Source organism: Triticum dicoccoides, chromosome 2A, assembly GCF_002162155.2.
Source record: "Triticum dicoccoides isolate Atlit2015 ecotype Zavitan chromosome 2A, WEW_v2.0, whole genome shotgun sequence".
Taxonomy (NCBI): domain Eukaryota; kingdom Viridiplantae; phylum Streptophyta; class Magnoliopsida; order Poales; family Poaceae; genus Triticum; species Triticum dicoccoides.
In genome coordinates, this window is record NC_041382.1 from 737,882,178 (window position 1) to 737,901,090 (window position 18,913).

The 18,913-nt window shown below is 50.4% G+C and overlaps 3 protein-coding genes across 5 annotated transcripts; 1 reads left to right on the forward strand and 2 right to left on the reverse strand.

The window, feature by feature from the left end:
* Positions 1-2,063: 2,063 nt before the first annotated feature.
* LOC119356787 (lipoate-protein ligase A-like) lies at positions 2,064-5,465 on the forward strand. 2 transcript variants are annotated; one of them, XM_037623774.1, is made up of 5 exons: positions 2,064-2,701; positions 2,787-3,025; positions 3,708-3,856; positions 4,847-5,014; positions 5,362-5,465. In XM_037623774.1, the coding sequence occupies exons 1-5, from the start codon at positions 2,517-2,519 to the stop codon at positions 5,446-5,448; spliced, it is 828 nt and encodes a 275-aa protein (XP_037479671.1). In that variant the 5' UTR covers positions 2,064-2,516; the 3' UTR covers positions 5,449-5,465. The 2 variants fall into 2 exon arrangements, with proteins under 2 accessions (XP_037479671.1, XP_037479670.1); XM_037623773.1 differs by lacking the exon at positions 5,362-5,465 and having other exon boundaries at positions 4,847-5,220.
* A 23-nt stretch (positions 5,466-5,488) lies between these two features.
* LOC119356786 (purple acid phosphatase 22-like) lies at positions 5,489-9,849 on the reverse strand. Of its 2 annotated transcripts, XM_037623771.1 has the most exons (6): positions 9,694-9,849; positions 9,477-9,564; positions 9,127-9,370; positions 6,104-6,970; positions 5,921-6,009; positions 5,489-5,822 (listed from the first exon to the last, which is right to left on the reverse strand). In XM_037623771.1, the coding sequence occupies exons 1-6, from the start codon at positions 9,824-9,826 to the stop codon at positions 5,606-5,608; spliced, it is 1,638 nt and encodes a 545-aa protein (XP_037479668.1). In that variant the 5' UTR covers positions 9,827-9,849; the 3' UTR covers positions 5,489-5,605. The 2 variants fall into 2 exon arrangements, with proteins under 2 accessions (XP_037479668.1, XP_037479669.1); XM_037623772.1 differs by having other exon boundaries at positions 9,127-9,564; positions 9,694-9,829.
* A 6,650-nt stretch (positions 9,850-16,499) lies between these two features.
* On the reverse strand, positions 16,500-17,433 carry LOC119356789 (auxin-responsive protein IAA33-like). Its single transcript, XM_037623775.1, has 2 exons — positions 16,925-17,433; positions 16,500-16,830 (listed from the first exon to the last, which is right to left on the reverse strand). The coding sequence occupies exons 1-2, from the start codon at positions 17,335-17,337 to the stop codon at positions 16,740-16,742; spliced, it is 504 nt and encodes a 167-aa protein (XP_037479672.1). The 5' UTR covers positions 17,338-17,433; the 3' UTR covers positions 16,500-16,739.
* Between the last annotated feature and the right edge of the window lie 1,480 nt (positions 17,434-18,913).

The window sequence follows — 18,913 nt, forward strand, 5'->3', positions numbered from 1 at the left end:
GGTCTAAGGAAATGATACTTGACATTAGAAAAGCTTTAGCATACGAACTACACGATCTTGTGCTAAGCTTAGGATTGGGTCTTGTCCATCACATCATTCTCCTAATGATGTGATCCCGTTATCAACGACATCCAATGTCCATGGTCAGGAAACCGTAACCATCTATTGATCAATGAGCTAGTCAACTAGAGGCTTACTAGGGACATGGTGTTGTCTATGTATCCACACATGTATCTGAGTTTCCTATCAATACAATTCTAGCATGGATAATAAACGATTATCATGAACAATGAAATATAATATAATTTATTATTGCCTCTAGGGCATATTTCCAACAATAATAACCGATAGTCAGTACTTAAGAAACAGGGACGTCTGTCGCAGGTACGCGAAAATCAGTGAAAAAATAAGGAAAAAAGAAGGCATTGGTTGCCTGAAACCCAACTGTGCGTGCTCCTGCGCTCCTCTGTTTCTCATTGCCTCATCTCTAGTTCTTGTACTTCTGGATGTGTCACCACCGGCGAGGTAGCGATGACAGTAAAAAACACTCGGTACTTACCTGATTAGTGCGTGTGTGTGACGCATTCGCGTGAAGGCGAGCGTCTCCGTCGTTCAAGCCTGCGAGAGGCCGCGACGACTGTGTCCTCTCACCAGCTAGGCGGCATTGTTGGCGCGGGTGAGTCAGTCGTCCAGCTTTGAGGCGTCGGCCTCCACGCACCAGGGCGTGGGGAGTTCCAACGTCCGACGAAGGTAGGATGTCTTTGGACGACGTCGTCCACGCACGAGTACTGGACAAGCGTGTCCAATGGAGCAGCACACGTCAGAGTTGAGGGAGTCGGCGGTGGCTTCGGGCGAGTGAGATGGGGCCGTGATTAGCTTCACCTGCTGCGCAATGGCCGAGACCTGCGTCGCCCTGGGGACGACGATGGTTGGCGACCAGGCGAATCTACATGCATGGCCCGCTTATACTGGTCCAGGATACCCAGCGTTTCCCCCACTTGAAGGGCGTCGACGGTGGGTGGTTGTCAGCGTGGGTGTTGTGGACGCATCTGAAGTCGACGCGGATGCCAGTGGTTCTCAGAGAGCATGCGCAGGACGTGGATGAAGTCGTTGCAGTCAGTAGAAGAGTGACCTGGCCTCCAAGCAGAAGACGAAGGCGACGACGACATGTGTGTGTGTTCGGAGGAAGCCGCAGCTCCTCCTCGCGTGTCTCCCACTGTGGCTTGCGTGGGTGGTGGGCTGGTGACGGCAGGTGACTCGTGATTTCGATTCCCTGATAGGAGATGATAGGTTGCGCTCGCGATTAGTTTCCTACTAATAATTAGATGCGTTCGTGGTTAGTTATCTAATAGGATGCGTCCGTGATTAGTTTCCTAATAATTAGATGCGTCCGTGATTAATTTCCTAATAGGATGCGCTCGTGATTATTTCCTAATAATAGGATGCATGCGTGATCATTTTTCTAATAATAGGATGCTTCCGTGATTAGTTTCCTAATAATAGGATGCATTTGTGATTAGTTTCCTAATAATTAGATGCGCCCGTGATTAGTTTCTTAATAGGATGTGTTCGTGATTATAGTTTCCTAATTGATCAGACGCTTTCATATTTTCCTCCGCGGTGAAGTACGGTCAGTCAATGTAAATTGCTAAGTGCATATAGAATACAGATTACGTTAAAGCTAGCCGTTAGATTGAGTTTAGTGAGACTAATCATGCGGAGGTCATGTATTCGTGTATGTTTTGTGGGGTGCACTTAGAAAAAGATAATGTTTGCTATTTTATAAGTAATATAGATGCGGTGGTCATGTATTCATGTATGTTTTGTGGGGTGCACTTAAAAAAGATAATGTTTACTCTTTTATAAGTAATATAGATTATAAGTAATATAGAAATATAGATGGACGGAAGAACTTTTTTTTTTTTTTGAGAATCTGGAAGAGAATAACTGAGGTTCCGCTCTATGTTGGGCCGTTAATCTGGGCTCACGGCCCATTATCAGAAGGAGAACCGAACGAACGACTTCAGAAGGTCGACGTGAAAATAATAGTGGGGGAAGATCTCCCTATCGACGACGCTCATCTCACCGTCGTTTGCCTAGACAAAAGAGAGTCACCGTCCTCCTCCGCCTTCTCATGGCCGGTCCCTGCCTCCGCCACTCGCCCACTCCCTGCCCCTAGTCCCGATCTCGCGCCGTCGGCCACCGATCCTGCCCCTAGTTCCGATCCTAGTCCCAGCCGTCTCCCCCATACCCCAACCGCCTCCCCCATACCCCAGCCGCCTCCGCTCATTCCTCCCCGCGCAGAGCCGCGGCGGCCGCCTGCCAACGCCGGGACGGACTACTGGTCAGCAGGTTCAGTCCAGGACGCGGCTGGTACAGTGACACCTGGAGCCCTGCCGCTCCACTGAACTAGCGATCCGAAGGAGCGGACGGGCGCACACCAGGTGTTCGAGGGAATGCACCTCTGAAACGCCTTCCCCACTTAGCCTCCGGGAGACGAACGAGCAGAGTTGAGAATGACGTTCGGGTCTGTCATCGAGAGGAATGTGGCGCAGCCACTCATGAGGCTGGTCACCATGGGCGGTGCACCGATCCTGCAGCAGCTCCACCTGGAGGAAAGGCTGCTGCGCCGCACCAGCGATAACTGGTGCATCGTCAATGATGGCACGGCTCCTCCCACCATTGTCATGGGTGTCTCTGGGTAATGTCCTTTCGGTGTCTTCAGTAAGTTGCCTTTCATTCGTGCGAGCGTAGTGTGGTTGTTTATATGGTTTTCGTGCCAACAGGAAGGTCTCTGAGCTCGTCGAGATACGGCCTGTGCTTCGAGATCATGTGCCAGTGGTAAGGCGTTTCAGTGGGGGTGGCACCGTCATTGTTGATCAGGGGACAGTTTTCGTCACCTTCATATGCAACAAGACTGCCATCGCTGGGTTGCAGCCGTTTCCCCGCGACATCATGTCATGGACAGGCCAGCTGTATGGTAAAGTGTTCCGTGGATTCGGCGAATTTCATCTGCGGGAAAATGGTATGTCAAATTAGCAGACTGGCTATTTCACCACTTGCCAGTTTGATTTTACCATGGAGTTGTTTTATTTTAATCAGTGAAAATTCTATCATTGTTCCTAGTCAGGCTTTGATATGCATTTACAGCGACCATTTATATAGTGGTGTGCACTAGCTATTCTCGAATTCCTGTACCGATCTTACTTGACCGTTCATCCTTTTTCTCCTCTGTATTTTATTTTATTGACTGTATTAAGGTCTCTAAATGTCTAAGGGTTTCCCAGCGGGCATGTTTTGAATTTTGACCTGCTGCATCGTTGCAAATCTAGAATCTACTAAACTGATCCTTGTAGTCTGCAACTTTAGATAGCATAGATTAAAGTGAAACCATGGACTCGCATGTCACACGACCAGCAATTCTGATCCCCATTGTAATATTTGATTCTTGCTCTGAAATGTCATGTGTAAATGCGTTTTGCTCTGTTTACCGCCTTGCAAGTTGTAAGGGTTCCTGGAATGATTTAATGTAGACCGAAGCTACTATCCTCTATTTAACATATCTCTTTCCAAATTTGAAATTATGTTGTAAAAAGTTGATCCTGGATCTGGCATATATATTGAATATTTCAGGTATGCCAATTTGCAGTGTACATGTGATGTATATCTTTCCAAGGCTACACTCATGTGTGGGTTATTTTTCGCAGACTATGCATTCGATCATCGAAAGTTTGGTGGAAATGCTCAGTCCATAACAAAAGATCGTTGGGTACACCACACATCATTCTTATGGGATTATGATGTGAAAAATATGGGTTATCTAAAAAACCCACAACGTGCTCCTGAATATCGCCAGGTACAGTTATCTCTGTGATATTTTGCTTTGCTTTGAACCAACCAAAGTATTAAATTTTGACCTTTCTAAACAAAATATGAATTTAGAGACCTTAACTCTGGCTATGTATGTCCATATCAGCTTCTATTGTTTGTTATGTTGCCAAATTTTAGGCTGGTCAATGTTGGTATGTTTCCCCAAACATGGGAAACAAGTTGATCTATTAGTAGCAGTCCAGTCGCTATCTTGGGTTTACTATTTTCTAAACACTTGGGATGACAAGATATGTAAACCACTGAACTGTCAACTAAATTCCGTCGAATGAAAAAAAAAACTCTGCTTTCAGTGGATGCACTCATCTTAGAATAAACACATTTCATAAAACTTTGTGCGGTCCTTGGCACAGTTTACCCAGGAGCAGAGTTAACTGCTCGGTCTCTTCCAATTTTGGAAATATGAGCGATAGTTCCACTGAAAGACTGAATAGGAAAGTTTATGAGCAAGATTGCAGTTAACTGTTCATTGATATTGACACCTGAAGGGCGAATAATTCGAGGAATTCAGTGTAAGCATTTGTGTGCATATCCTTGAGAATATCATGTAGTCGAAAGCGCCGAGTTGAGTAGCATATATGTGTTTACCACCAGTTATTGGCTGCAGTGGTCTGGCACTGCACAAAACACTGCAAAGTTTAGTGCCAAGAAGCAGCATTTTTCCAAGGAATGGGCTTATTTCTTTAGAAAGTAGAAACCCTGGCCGATTAGTTTGATCCCTAAGTGGCACAATGACTGTTGAGTACATCCCAGTCTTTCATAGGTATAACGGCATTGTTGTTATTTTGTGATAGGGCTGTTTCTGAGAAAGTGTTGTTGTTATGAAAATAGGTTTTAATTTTAGAAAGTCAGGAACATTGTCATTTAGTACGTTGATAGTCTAGGCCTTTCAACCATTACGAGCCTTTGGAATTCTGTCATTGCGATCTCCAAACTAAAAGCCTTTCTTATTTTTCAGGCGAGGGACCACTCAGATTTCCTGTGCCGCATGAACGAGTACATGCCATCACGGTCAGTTTTCACTGAAGGGATTACCGCGGCCCTCGGAGACCACTTTACGGTCCAACACACAGAGCTAGAAACAGCGCTCCCCGAAGACCACGATGACTTCATGCCTTCTACGAAGGTGCTATCGCCGCAGGACTTGCAAGACATCATCTCCTCCAAAGAGCCCCCCACAGCAGAGAGAATTCAAGGATGGCCACGGTGATAAAGATCACTGCGTGTTTTGTGACATATGGCAATTTTTATGCCACACGGTGTACTCAACTTGGAGTCACTGCTTTCACTTGATTTTGACAAATCAGTTAGTCAGAAGGTGTAGTTCCAATATTTTTGGCAGCCTTGGTGCTGTTGCCTGGTGAAAATCGGTGATAGGATTCGGACGAGGCTTTGTGAACATGCTTGGTTGGCAGGCCATTTGCGCTGTCATGAGTTACCGCACATGAGTTATCTTTGGTAAACTGCTTGCAGATCATTGTACGCGGTCCACATACTACGCACCGTCGCACACAATTTGTTGAACATGATAGTTTGCCCATGAACACGCACGGTTCTTGAATTTCAATTGTGTGTGTTATCTCGACTTATCACACGCGTGTTTCGAACGAACTGTGAGCATCATTCTGTACTAGTGAAAGTGTTGTCTTATGACCCAATTAAAGAGTTTGATTTCCCAGCGGCCCCAACAGTGGGGTGTTTACTGATCTGCAACATTCTACAACTCCTCGTCCTGACGACCGACGGCTGCCATGGATAGCTTTGGACTAGCCAAGCTCTCCAACCAGACCTCGTCGCGGACGGTGGCGTATTCGTCGTCGTTGCGGTGCCACGTCCAGACGGCGCTCGTCTCGTCGACGAGCCTCAGCCGGCCGTGCCCAAAGCTCGCCTCCTGGAACACCGACAGGTGCGCCGACTTGTGATCCTCCAGGAACCTTAACACAAAAACAAGAATCGAGCTTCAAAATCTAACAAAAGACCAAGGAAATCCGCAACAGCAACAGTGAGAGAGATCGATCGATCGATCGCGTACTTGAGAGCAAGCCCTTCTCTGTTGCCGCCGTCGCCGATGGTTATGTACATCGGGCCCCGGCCGTCGGCCTCGTTGTCATAGACCCTCGTCTGTTTCATCGACCAGCCAGAAAATTAGTCGATTGATGGAGCAAGAATGTCGGAACGCAACGAGATGATCAGCTGTAAGAAGACTATAGCTTACGAATCGCTCGTAGGCGTGGACGTGGCCGGAGAAGACGACGTCGACGCGGGCCTCGTAGAGGAGGCTCTCCATGGCGGCGCGCATCGCCTCGCCCTCCCCCTGGTGGGCCTGGTTGGTGTTGTACCACGGCGCGTGCAGCAGCACCAGCAGCCACGGCGTCCTCCGCCGGTCCACGCCGGCGAGGTCCCGCTCCAGCCACGCGCGCTGCGCCGACCCCTCCTCGAACTCGGCGTAGGAGCCCAGCATCACGACGTGCGCCGCGCCGCCGGCCGCGTCGAAGGAGTAGTAGAGGTTGGAGGCGGAGCCGCTCTCCTCGTGCGGCATGCGCCACCGCGCGTTGTAGGCGACGAAGGGCGCGAAGCCGACGACGGGGAGCGCCTCCGCCTCGTGGTTGCCCTCCGTCACCATCCACGGCCGCGCGCTCGCCAGCGGCTGCACCAGCCGCCCGAACGAGTCCCACAGCGGCTGCTGCGTGTCCGCGTACGACAGGTCGCCCGGGAGCAGCAGCATGTCGTAGTCCGCGTCGCCGATGTGCGCCAGCGTCGACGCCGTCCACCGGGTCTGGCCCAGGTCGCCGATGACGACGAGCTCGAGCGGGAGCGACGCCGGAGGGGTCCGGAGGGTGAGCTCGTCGCCGGCCTTGCCGCACCGGTAGTGGTAGGTCGTGCCGGGCGCCAGCGGGCCGATCGTCACGTGGTGGATCGCGCCGGACTCGTAGAAGAAGTATTTGTACGTCGCGTGGTCGCCCGTCGCCGACGCGGTGTAGTTACCCCGGGATTCGCCGTACTCCACCACCGACGGCGTGCTCCGGTCGTCAGTGACCCATGAAATCCTCATCTTGTCCCTTCCCACAGTTGAAATGTGCACCTAACGGGTAGCATGTGAAAATGCCGAGAAAAGTAAACACAGTTATATAAAAGAATTGTATCAACACTCCCTAAAACAAAGAACTGTATGAACACTAGGATAAAAAAAAACTATGACATACGGGCAAGTCTAGGAAAATATGGAAAAAAATTATACGAGACCAGGTCTCACGGTTAGCAGGTGAGACCCGCCCTGATGGATGGGGTATATGCTTTGTGATTTGTGAATGTCACGTGTCATCCATCAGGATGAGTCTCGCGTGAGACCTGGTCTCATAGAATTTTTTTCCTTTATTGAGGTGTCAGCAGACAACAGTTTTTTGCTATTGGAACTTAGGCTCTAGGAGCCCAGTTTTCCTAAAAAAATCAAAATTTGAAAGTCTCCAAAAAAACATAAGTAAAGATGCATACTACATGTTTTTGTAAAGTCTCGTGATAAAATATGTTTTGATGTCTCCTAAAATCCGCGTTGCCTTCCCATCTCAATTTTGTCGCAACTATAGTCGACGATTCACTCCCCTCCTGGTAGGCACTAGGAGAATATCTAGAGCTACTGAATGCCCAGGTGCTACCGTTATACGGGCTGTGGGTCGTCAAATAACCCCTACATGCAACTTTTGTAACTCAAAAAGTATCTATGGATGAATTGCACTATTTTGTAACGCCATCTTCTTCCATAGGAATGAACTCCACAACAGAACTTTGCCCTTGCAAGGACAGACAACCAGGGGAGCAGCAAAGATGAACTTCAAAAATGTTTCTGAGGCTGCTCATAATGGGAGCATACAAGAAATTATTATGCATGCCAACTAGGCAATATTGATGAGACGACGTATAATTAAATGTAGAGAGAGGGGGGTGGGGAGTGTGTTGAGTATCATAATAAGCACTAATATCAGTGAAAAAATAACTCGTTATAGCAAAATAACATCGGCCTTAAAGTCCACTAATAAAAAAGCGTGTTCTATCGCACTATAGCATTGACATTGTACACTCATTGCTCCTCATGCTACACCATGCTATCATCCATGCTACAACGCTGACGTGTGTCACCTGTCACGAATGACAATAGATAAATAGATAAGGCATCTAAGATATTATACTATACAGTAACATATAATGCTTTTCACTGTGAGCAACCTAATAATGCTATTGGGGGTGGTAGTGGGGTGGGGTGTAGTTTGGCCGATTTAGACGTCCTAGCACTCTAAGCAGCTGAAAGAGATTTGGCCGATTTAGAAGGCTTGGCGCTGGTTTAGATTAGACTAGCCACGATGGAGAGTAATATACACTAGTAACATACACATATCTCTAGACTATATTATTATCTTCATAGTGAGTAGTAACTTAAGTGTGGTAACATGCAAAGATTCATTTATTAAGTTATAGACTCATATTGCATTGGAACATGTGATGTTACAGTAACTAGCTAAGTTACTACAACTACCTCTCTCCTCATTAACTCATTGCCACATAAGCAAATTTGTTGAGTTGGACTCGATGTTACTGCTGAAGTTACTCCCACTGTAGCTAGTCTTAGGAGTACTTGGCAGCTTCGGAACCCAAGGACCACTTGTGCAGCAGTCGGCAAGCTCAGCCCATGTCGACCAAAACAACATGGACCATTTGTTTATACTTTGTACCAAAAAGCATTTGGGTCCTGTCCTGCCCAAGTTATCAAGACAAATTTTATTCAGTGTTAAATTTTTCTTTGCATCTACTTTTAGGCCCAGAGGTCCTAAATTATATTTCTGTACCATCTACTTTTCTAACTAAATTGTATACTACGATTGGATGACATCCGCCCGCGGACTTGTAGCAACTCAATCTGAGGTAGCTGCAATCAACCTCATATTACCCGCAAAAAAAAAGGAATAAAGAAATTAACCTCAGATTGAGTTGCTACAAGCAATGTCATTGTTATCCATTGTCTAGGGATTATCTGTCTATACTTTTCGCCAAAAAAAGGGATTACCTGTCTATATATAAACAAAAAGCAGAGGATTGGGGGATAAAACAGAGTTGACCAAGCCAGAACGCTTCAGAATTATCGTTTGAAAAATTCTGATAAATCAGCTGCCAGCATCTTTGTGCGGCAAAATGAACAAGAAGCAAGCGGGCTCTTGATAGTTGTTGAGAGTAAAAACTCCCGCGTACCTGCTGAGGATGAGCCGCCGGCTTGTCGTGGGCCGTGAGCACGAGCGGGCTCGGCGGCTGCCGGACGTACTCATCGGCGCGCGCGCAGAGGAACATGAGCGACGCGAGCCCCTGCATGAGCACCCTCCACGAGTTGGCCATGGCATCCGCGAGGAAGCCCCCGCACCCGAGCGCCGCCCGGTCCATGCCCCGCAGGCACCGCTCGTTCGCCGCCGCGAAGAGGACCCTGGCCACGCCGAGGACGCTGCCGGCGGCGACGTGGTACAAAACGCGGATGAGCGCCGCGGCTACGCGGAATGCCACGCAGATGAAGAGCAGCGCGCGGAGCAGAAAGGCGGTCGGCTTCTTACGCGTGTCGCCGCGTAGCCAGGAGGCGCTCGTCCCCTCCGTCGACATGGCCGTCGACATCGCCGGCCTTGGCTTTAAGTAGCACGAGACCTGGTAGGGTGTCATCGCACGCCATTATGTTAACAGTATTATGAGACGAAGACTTATTGGTGGGCATGTGTTGTGGGCCGAGTAGGTATCGGGTGGGAGTCTATCCGGAGGGAGATGCGACTGCGGTACCTGACATGTGCCGTGGGCGGCTGCGACGGTGGCGGCGGCCACCGGAGAGGAGGCTCGTGCTGGCGATGGCGGTGGCGATGGCGGTGTGGTGGAGGGGGAGGGAGGGAGGAGATAGGCAGGTTGGGGCTGGCATTGCTGCAGAATTTTCTTTTTCTATGTTCGTGTTCATTTCTGCATTTGTTTGAGCCTCTGTCGCAGCAAATGTCTCTGTTTGGATGGGAGCTGAAAGCAACACATCAGCTGCTGAAGGGTTGGAGGTTGATGACTCGATGCGGACATGAGGATATTACTAGATGCGGTTTGGGAGGCTGAAACCATGGATGTGAGGTGGCAGAGTATTTGACAAAAAACTATCACATTTCACGTCATCGTCCCAATTTACACCAGATTAATATTAATTTTATGACAAAAAACTACCAAGTTGAGTTGACGACCGTTTTTATGATTTTAAACCTGTTTATGATATGCGGGACCCGCGTGTCAGAGCTGACGTGGCGGAAAAGTCAACTTTGTTTATTTCGACAGTTAGATTGACCGTTACTACAGGTGGGTCCCACATGTCAGCATCTGCCTTTTTCTTCCTCATCCTCTTTCTCTCTCAGGCATTTCAACAAACACTTGGTGTTCGTACCCGCGTGGTGAAACAGAGCATGGGCACGCTGTCAAGGACACGGAGCTCGCCCTACCGTGTCGCCGGTGGCCTTGTCTGCAAGCTTTGCTAGCGCCGTGGCGTTGGCCGCCGCGAGCCTGGTCGCGAGCGCCGCAAGCTCTGGCACGCCGTGCGCGGAGCGGCAGGAGTAGCCTAGTTGGAGGAAGGAGACGGGATCCGCGGCGCGGCACGCGAACCCCAGCCTCAGGCAGCTCGCCAGTGTCTCCTCCCTGCCCTCCATCTCCCCCCGCAATGCCGCGTCGGCCAGCAGGAACGTCTGTGCCCCTTGTCCTCCCCCGCCGCCCACTGGCAGAGCTCCACGCTCGTCAGCGCGCGCTCGGCCACCAGCTCCAGCAGCACCATGCCGAACGAGTACATGTCCCACTCGGCGCTCGGCTTCGTCGGGTTCTTGGCCGCCTCGGTGCCTGGTAGTGTGCGGCTGCCTCGGCGGAGGAGGAAGGCCCGGCGCCGGCCAACGGGCTCGCCCCTCCTCCTGCTTTGGGCGGCGGCGGCAACAGGTCCGGCAGGCTCTTGGCAGACCGCTTGCTCCCGAACTGCCCCGCCGGCTTCATCCTTCTGTCCCCGGTGCCGTGGACCAGCCGGTGGATGCCCAGGTCGGCCAGCAGCGGCTCCATGTCCGCGTCCAGGAGGATGTTGCTGGCCCTCACGTTGTCGTGCATGCACTTCTTGTCGTGGAGGTATGCCAGGCCTCTTGCCACGTCGCGCGCTCCACCCGAGGTTCATCGGCAGGGCGCGACGCCAGAGCTGGACGCGTTGTGGACGCCGGCCGTCGAGAAGAAGACGAGGAGGAGGAGGGCGCGGAGCATATGATAGGAGGTGCCCATGGGCGGCGTAGGCGAGCACTGGCCTGAGGGCGCCGAAGCCGGCTTCTTTCGCGCGGAGGAGGAGGTCTTTGTTATGGACGGACCACTCCGGCAACGGGCTGGGTGGATGCGACGGCGGAGGAGCGGCGACGCCCTGCCCGACCACATGCGTGCTCGAATGATGCACATGAAGTGTTTGTTAAAATGTCAGACATGGAAAGAGGAGGAGGAAGAAGAATGACATGTGGGCCTCACCCGTCATAACGGTCAACATGACAGTCAAAATAAACGGAGTTGACGATTTCCGCCACGTCAGCCCTGACAAACGGGCCCCTTCTGTCATAAACGTGTTTAAATCGTCTAAAATGGCTATTTTATGAAGTGGTAGTTTTTTGTCATAAAATTAGTACTAAACTGAAGTTTTCAGTCACTTTTTTGAATGTGGTAGTTCAGTAAGATGATGACGTGAAATGTGATAGTTTTTTGTCAAATACTCGAGGTGGCAAGCAATCTAGCCACTTAATCCAGTTTAAGACTTTGGTCGAAGAAGTTTGGAGAATTGCAATGGTTAGTTTTACTTCTAGAACTAGTCTGTGCTTCGAGATCATGTACCTCAAAGACGTTGGGGGGCTGAGGTCCTTCGCATATCGAGGGCACTGCCGCCATCACACACAGCCCAAACCAAGACACTGAAATTACAAAAACGAGTGGAACACTTTTCGTGTCAAGGAGGAAAGAGAGGAGAGATTTAACAAGCAAGCCAAGCTAAAATCATCTCTATAGAGGATGTAGTAGATGTAAAAATAACTGATTTTTTACGTCATGAAGACACAAAAATGATGCTTCAACGGATGAGTAGATGCAAAAATAAATTACTTGAGTTTTCTCCGTAATGCAAAATAGGGCACCAAGTGATGCAAATTTGCATCACTTAGGTTGCTCAAGCAAATTACGTGCTGCCCCAATTGCGTCTACCATTATTATAGCGGTGTGCACTCACTATTCTTGAATTCCTGTACTGAACTTACTCAATCTTTCATCTTCTTTTTCCTCTATATTTTATTTTATTGTTTGTATTAAGGTCTCGAAATGTCTCAGGGTATCCCAGTGGGCATGTTTTGAATTTTGACTAGTTGCATCCCAAATCTGGAATCTACTAAACTGATCCATGTAGTCTGCGACTTTACATAGATTGATTAAAACTAATCCATGGAATCACATATGACATTTTATTTTTTGAAAAGAGGGTTTTCCATCCGATTTCATTTGTCAGAAACCACCAAGTCTTTCAACTACTCCCTCCTTCCTAAATATTTGTCTTTTTAGAGATTTCATATAGATTACCACATACGGATGTATATAGACATATTTTAGAGTCTAGATTCACTCATTTCGCTCCGTATGTAGTCACTTGTTAAAATCTGTAGAAAGACAAATATTTAGGAACGGAGGAAGTAGTACTAAACAGAAAACAAAAGACAGCACTCACTAGATATCCTAGAGCATCTAACCAGCTACAAGCTGAACATGGAATGAAATCCACTTGGGACTTCAGATCACCATCAGCAGATGCCCAGGAAGACAAAAAGCAATGTTTGAGACGCTGCTTATACTAATACAGTCAACCAACTAACAAGCCACAGAAAGAGTGAAAAGCAAAGCACATTTTTAACCAGCCATGACATTGAGCACAGCCATCTAAGACCGCAAATAACCAAGAGGAGCTGCTCCAACAGGGTCTTCGCACATGTTGACTTTCTTCAAATCTTCACCCTATCCGGAGCACACCAAAACGCCAGTCTTGGACTGCACGAAAGACTACATTTGCTCTCTGCTCTAGCATTCCTACCACCCACTTCAGCTTTCTTTGATTTTCCTGCTTTTTCTGCAAATGGTTCAATTATTTAGCCATCTGGCAATCATGTAGCTGAAAGCACTGAGTTGAGTAGTTCATACTTGTTTACCACCACCTTTTGGCGGCAGGTCTGGCATTGCTCAAAAGTCAAAACACCATGCAAAATTTAGTGCCAGCAAACAACATTTCTCCGCAGGAATCGGCTTATTTCTGTCGAAACCCTGGCCGGTTAGCTTTGATCCCCAAGTGGTAGAATGACCGTTGAGTAAATCCCAGTCTTGCATATGTATGATGGCATTGTTATTACTTTTGTGATGACGGGCTGATCTGGGAAATTTCTGTTCTAATGAAAATAGGTGTTGATTTTAGAAAGTCAGAAACAGTGTCACTCGTTCAGTAATGGCCATCTCCAAACTAAATGCATAACTTATTTTTCAGGTGAGAAACCACACAGATTTCCCGTGCCGCGTACGGGTACATGCCATCACGGTCAGTCTTGACCGAGGGGATAACCGCGGCCCTTGGAGACCACTTTACGGTCCAACACACAGAGCTAGAAACAGCGCTGTCCGACCACGATGCCTTCTACGAAGGTGCTATCGCCGCAAGACTTACAAGACATCATCTCCAAAGAGTCCCCCACAGCACAGAGGGTTCACGGATGGCCACGGTGATGAAGATAACTGCTTGTTTTTGTGACATATGGCGATTTTTATGCCGCATGATGAACTCTAGCTTAGAGTTTAGGCGACACTCACTGCTGTCACGTGATGTAGACAAATCAATCAATCAATCAATCGGAAATTGTAATTCCAATATTTTTGGCAGCCTTGATTAGGCTGTTGCCTGGTGAAAGTTGGTGATTCAAGACTCTGGGAACATGCTTGGTTGGCACGCCTGCGTCAATTAGTTTGGACCGGAGGGAGTATTTTTTTAAAAGAAAAACGCATTAGGTGGATGGATCCATGGTCCATTACCGGAAGGAAAAGTGAAGATTGCGAAGAAATATACGTACCCTCTAGTGCCGCATCCGAATCAGAGTGACCTCACCCTCTGCCGACCCAGACATTGTTGACTCTGGGGATCCGAAAGACGTATGGATTTCATCGACGTTTGGTCGTCGTGTTCACGGCCGGATCCACGGTCGCAGTCCTCTGTCACTCTCGTGGCGTCATGGCTCCTCCGAGTCTCAACCCCAAGCATGTTCGTCAGCCGGTACGCCGTACGTGCGCGCGCTTCTTTTTCGTCGCCCGCTAGCTGCCGCCCCGAGTCCGAGGGGAAAGTCAGATCGCCCAGCACGCCGCGTGATGCCGACTGCCCCGTCGTCCGCCCGTGCATGCAGGGATTGGACGGCGACTTCACACCCCCTGCTTGTGACTGACTGGCTGACAGATAGGTCCTGTTCGATCTCTTCGTCCGTGTGTGGTATCCAGAATATACACCGGTCAAGGTACGCACAAGACTGCGACGGGCTCATCGAGCAGCTAGCCCATCTAATCAACGGGTTTATCACATTTGTGATCCTACGCTTGCAAGCTCCAACATTTTGTTTATTAAAAAGATCCAAAATTATTATAGAAGTTCATTAAATTTACTCTTTTGTGTCAAAAAAACATCTTATATCAAGTTACGGATAAAATACAAAGCACCTCAAATATAATAAAAATTACAGCGAGACCATTATACGACCGAGCGGCCACCACCGCCACCAGAACGAGCCGCTATCGCCGCTCCTCTACAGGAGTCGGCTTGACGTTGTCGATAACAACCGGGAAGTCTTTGTGCACGTATCCTAAGAACCAGTGACCCGTAGCTGCAGTCGTCTTTGCACCCTTGCATAAATTTGAAGCAACTGGCACTAAATCTCATCGTCGCACATGCATGACTAGAAACCCTAGCCTCGCTGCCCCAAGTAGACGATAACAATCTACGCTGGAGCTCCATCAACCATATCCAGATGGACGAACTCAAGGAGGATCAGAGCGCTAAAGACAAACTCGGTGAAGAAGCATCAACATCCGTCCGAGCCCGCACTTGCTCGGACTAAAGAAAACCTAACCTAAACTAGTTCCCAAAGTGCAGGCATCGGGATTTCCCACCCGTCACCGGTCGCCAAGCTACAGATAGAAGGGAGACGAATTTACATGCTTGCCGACGAAGCCTAGAGAGGAGAGTTTGGCTTATCCACGGAGGGGAAGGCTAGCACCAGCATCTCGACTAAACCAATACACACCACCTCTATCATGTTGTTTCCTCACTACAGCAAACTTGTGCTCTGGTCTTCTTCCCTAATACGACAATGAAACATTGGTTCGACAGCTCGCCTTCCAAGGGGTGTGCCACCCACGTTGTTGTGAGCGATTTTTAGGTTGTCACAGGGTAATTTCAAATCGCACAAGTTTGGTCTTCTATAGTTTTTATTACCGACATTTCTTTTTCGGGTAGTTAGTTTTTATAACTGGAATCAATGAAAACGAACGTTTTGCATACAAAAAACAAATACGTTGCCCTTCTTCTTTTCTCGAGAGTAGACGCTCCCCTTCTTATTTTGTGCAACCAGCGGATTTGTATCATGGGTGTAAAAATATACTCCATTCGTCCCATAATACAAGAGAGCTTTTGACACTATACTAGTGTTAAAAACGCTCTTATATTATGAGATGGAGCTACTATGTTGAAAAAACAGATCAGAGCCATCACGCACGCACACACACGCGACAAGAACTGAGACATGATTCCCCACATGATCGTTGATCCAAGGGCATGCACGCAACGCACACCACCGATCTCCGCCCGTTTTACCGGGAAGCAATAATGGTGCCAGCAGGGTGGTCGATCTGGTCTACCAATTTCCATGCTGTGGAGTGTGGATGACAGTCATGCTGCCTCGGCGATCCATGGCCATCAAGTCTCCAATCAACTGTGCGCGTGCGCGTCCGCGGCTCGTTGTGTCACACTCCCGGCCGCCCGGCCACGATCGACGTCGCCGTCGTCGCCGCCGCAGTAATTGAACAGGCAGCAGCGCTCATTACGAGCGACGCCGACGCCGTAGTAATCGTACGTAGCGTACGTGCTCCCACCCACACGTGGAGTGGCGTACGTGCCGATCCATCGATCCGGCGGTGAACCGCGCGCACGGGCGCACGACATTCCGTCCCGGCCGGCCGCCAGCTCCACGTACGTCCGATCGCGCCTCGGCGCACGTAACGTGCCCGGCGACGGCTACGCGCATCCGCATCACTGTTCGCACTTCAACGACGTGGCGCTCAAAAGGGAGATCCCAACCGCCCGGGCTGAGCTTTCGCGATAAAAACACACGGCGAGGGGGCGCGGTCGCTGAGTCACGTCGAGAGCGACGTGCCGTGCGTGCTGGGTCGGATCGGCGATTTGACGCCGGCACAGTGCTCCGGTTAGCGACACTGGGCATCGGACGACACGCATCCTATGCTAGCTAGCTTTCTTGTCTCTCGCACCAACAGAAAATTGATCTCTCTTTTTTCTTTTCATTGTGAGATGCGACATTGAACTTTTGATGCAGCGAAAAATGGAAAAAGGTTGGATCGAGGATTTCGACTGATTTTTAGGCAGATGTTGACGACGGGCCGGCCGGGCTTGATCTTTTTTTCGCCGGAGTTGAGCTGGGCTGAGCTGAGAGCGGAGTGGAGCTGCAGAGGTATGGCTTAATTACACCTGTGGTTCACCGGGCGTGGCTGGCTAGCTAGTTCACCGCGCCCCCGCATTGCTTGATCCTTCGGGTCGTCGACTTGGCCGGGATGATCCGGATCCTCTTCGCCACACGGCAGAAGTCCCTGCGACACAACGGGCAAAAACCAACGACACGAGAATTCGGTAAGGAAATCAATGTCACAAGTGAACCGGTGGTCAAGTGTGAGGATTACTTACTTCCAGTTGAGGTCGCCGGCGAGGAGGAGGTCGTCCTCCATGTCCTCGTACGCCACGACGTGCCCGGGGACGGCATTGGAGAGGTCGAGCCCGTCGTCGTCGCCCTCGGCCGCGTCGTCCACGAACATGCGGCGGAGGGCGCCCGCGAAGCTGCGGTACCCGGTGTGGCCGCTGAGGTGGATGCGGTGGCAGATGCAGCGCCCGTCCAGGACCACGGTGACCGGCGGCACCACGCCCGCCGCCAGCGCGTCCTCCTCCCCTTGCCCTTGCTGCATCGACAGCCGCAGCAGCTTCCGCTGCTGGTCCGACGCCGGCGTCGCCGGGGGCCGCCGCTTGGCGTGCCGCTCGAAGCTGGAGCTGCTCGGCCCCGCGCCGCTGCCGCTGCCGCTGCCACTGCCGCCGCCGCTCATCATGGCCGGAACGGAACTGATCTTCGTTGGACTCGGTCGAACTCGCGGGCCGGCCGGCGGCCGGGGTTTGTGGTGGGCGGTTGCGTGTGGGGTTTAGTGGACTGGTCTTGATTGTCAGTTGTGTTCTTTTGCGGCGAAGTGCGGGAGGATTTATAGGCGGCCAAGCCGGCGATGGATGGATGATGGGACTGAGACTGAGCTCTAGCTACTAGCTAGGGTTGCAACTTCCTCCATTTAACAATTCACCGAAATATTCCTACACGTAAAAAACGCTTTCACGTACGACTTTGTGCGACCATGCCTAACAAATTCCTAGAACCTCTAGTAGAATAGCTCGTGCAAGCATTTGGCGCCACACGTTCTCAGAAGCACCAGTTCTACACGTGTTAGTTAACTCTGATACGTACCATGCATGATGAAGGGCAACTGGTACAAACAGCGAAACCCATGGAAAGAGCTGACATGGAAATCCTCCTAACAGCTTATGAAATCGCCAAAGTGCCAGTGGGGTTGCTTGCGAGGTGAGAAAAGGAGAGCGACGACGGTACACACAAACACACATATATATACACATCGTTATCTTGCGGAGCAACCCGAGGCACGGAGACATAAACAAGGCGCAGATCGGGCACAGCTTGGTGCTGTTGCTGGGCATAGATGGTCGTGTGCTCGCCCGGGGAGCGGAGCCCGGCCGCGCGCGCGTGCACGCGAGGGTTGAATAGTGGGGGCGGCGGACGCGGGGGTTTGTTCTCACGATCCGTGAGAAGCGACGTGGTTGCCGATCGGCCTGCTCGGCGTTTGACCCTCCGCCGGTCGCTCGGTCCTGCTGCTGCCATGCATCTCGCCGCCATGCACGGCGCCCGCCGTGCCATGACACCACTACCCCCGTATGGTACGTGGTCGCGTGCCCCCGGCCGTATCGTAGTGGCCGCGTTCGTTGGTTGGTTGATTGATTGCTCGTGATCTCTCGCTCCGGCGCCCGGCCGGTACGTACGTGCCGGGGCATGCATGTGTGATAATGTGATATGGAAGCATGTTTTTTTTGGGTGTGATATGGAAGCATGTGTGAGTAGTAAAACCCGGCTTAATGACGGGGCAGAACGGCAGCTAGATGGATGGATGGTGGACGATGCTATTAGTGCGCATCGACAGTTAAGCGGAGTGATTCTGTTGCATGCATATGCGTAGTACGTACGTGATCTTTGTTTGGTGGAACAGTGCGGGGTAATAATGGAGCCTGACGCGCGTGTTCCTCTGCCTTGAGCTTTTTTGTCCGCCCGGGACGACGAGGTGCTGTTCACGGGTAGCAGGGGGCAGGAGCTAAGCCATAGCTGCTCGGTTTCATCATTTATGCCTGTGCATGTGGACATGGACGCATGTAGACGTAGGAGGAGGAATGATGAGTGGTACGTACGTCCCTGCACTGCATGCATGGATGATGGATCGGATCCGGCGAGCGGCGTGCCTGCATGCCGCCTTGCCGGGGCTGCAGTGTACACAGGCAGTGCCGAGTACGCACAGTGCGCGTGCACGTACGCCTGCGTGCACTGTGCGGAGACAGCTTAATTTGTTCCGCGCA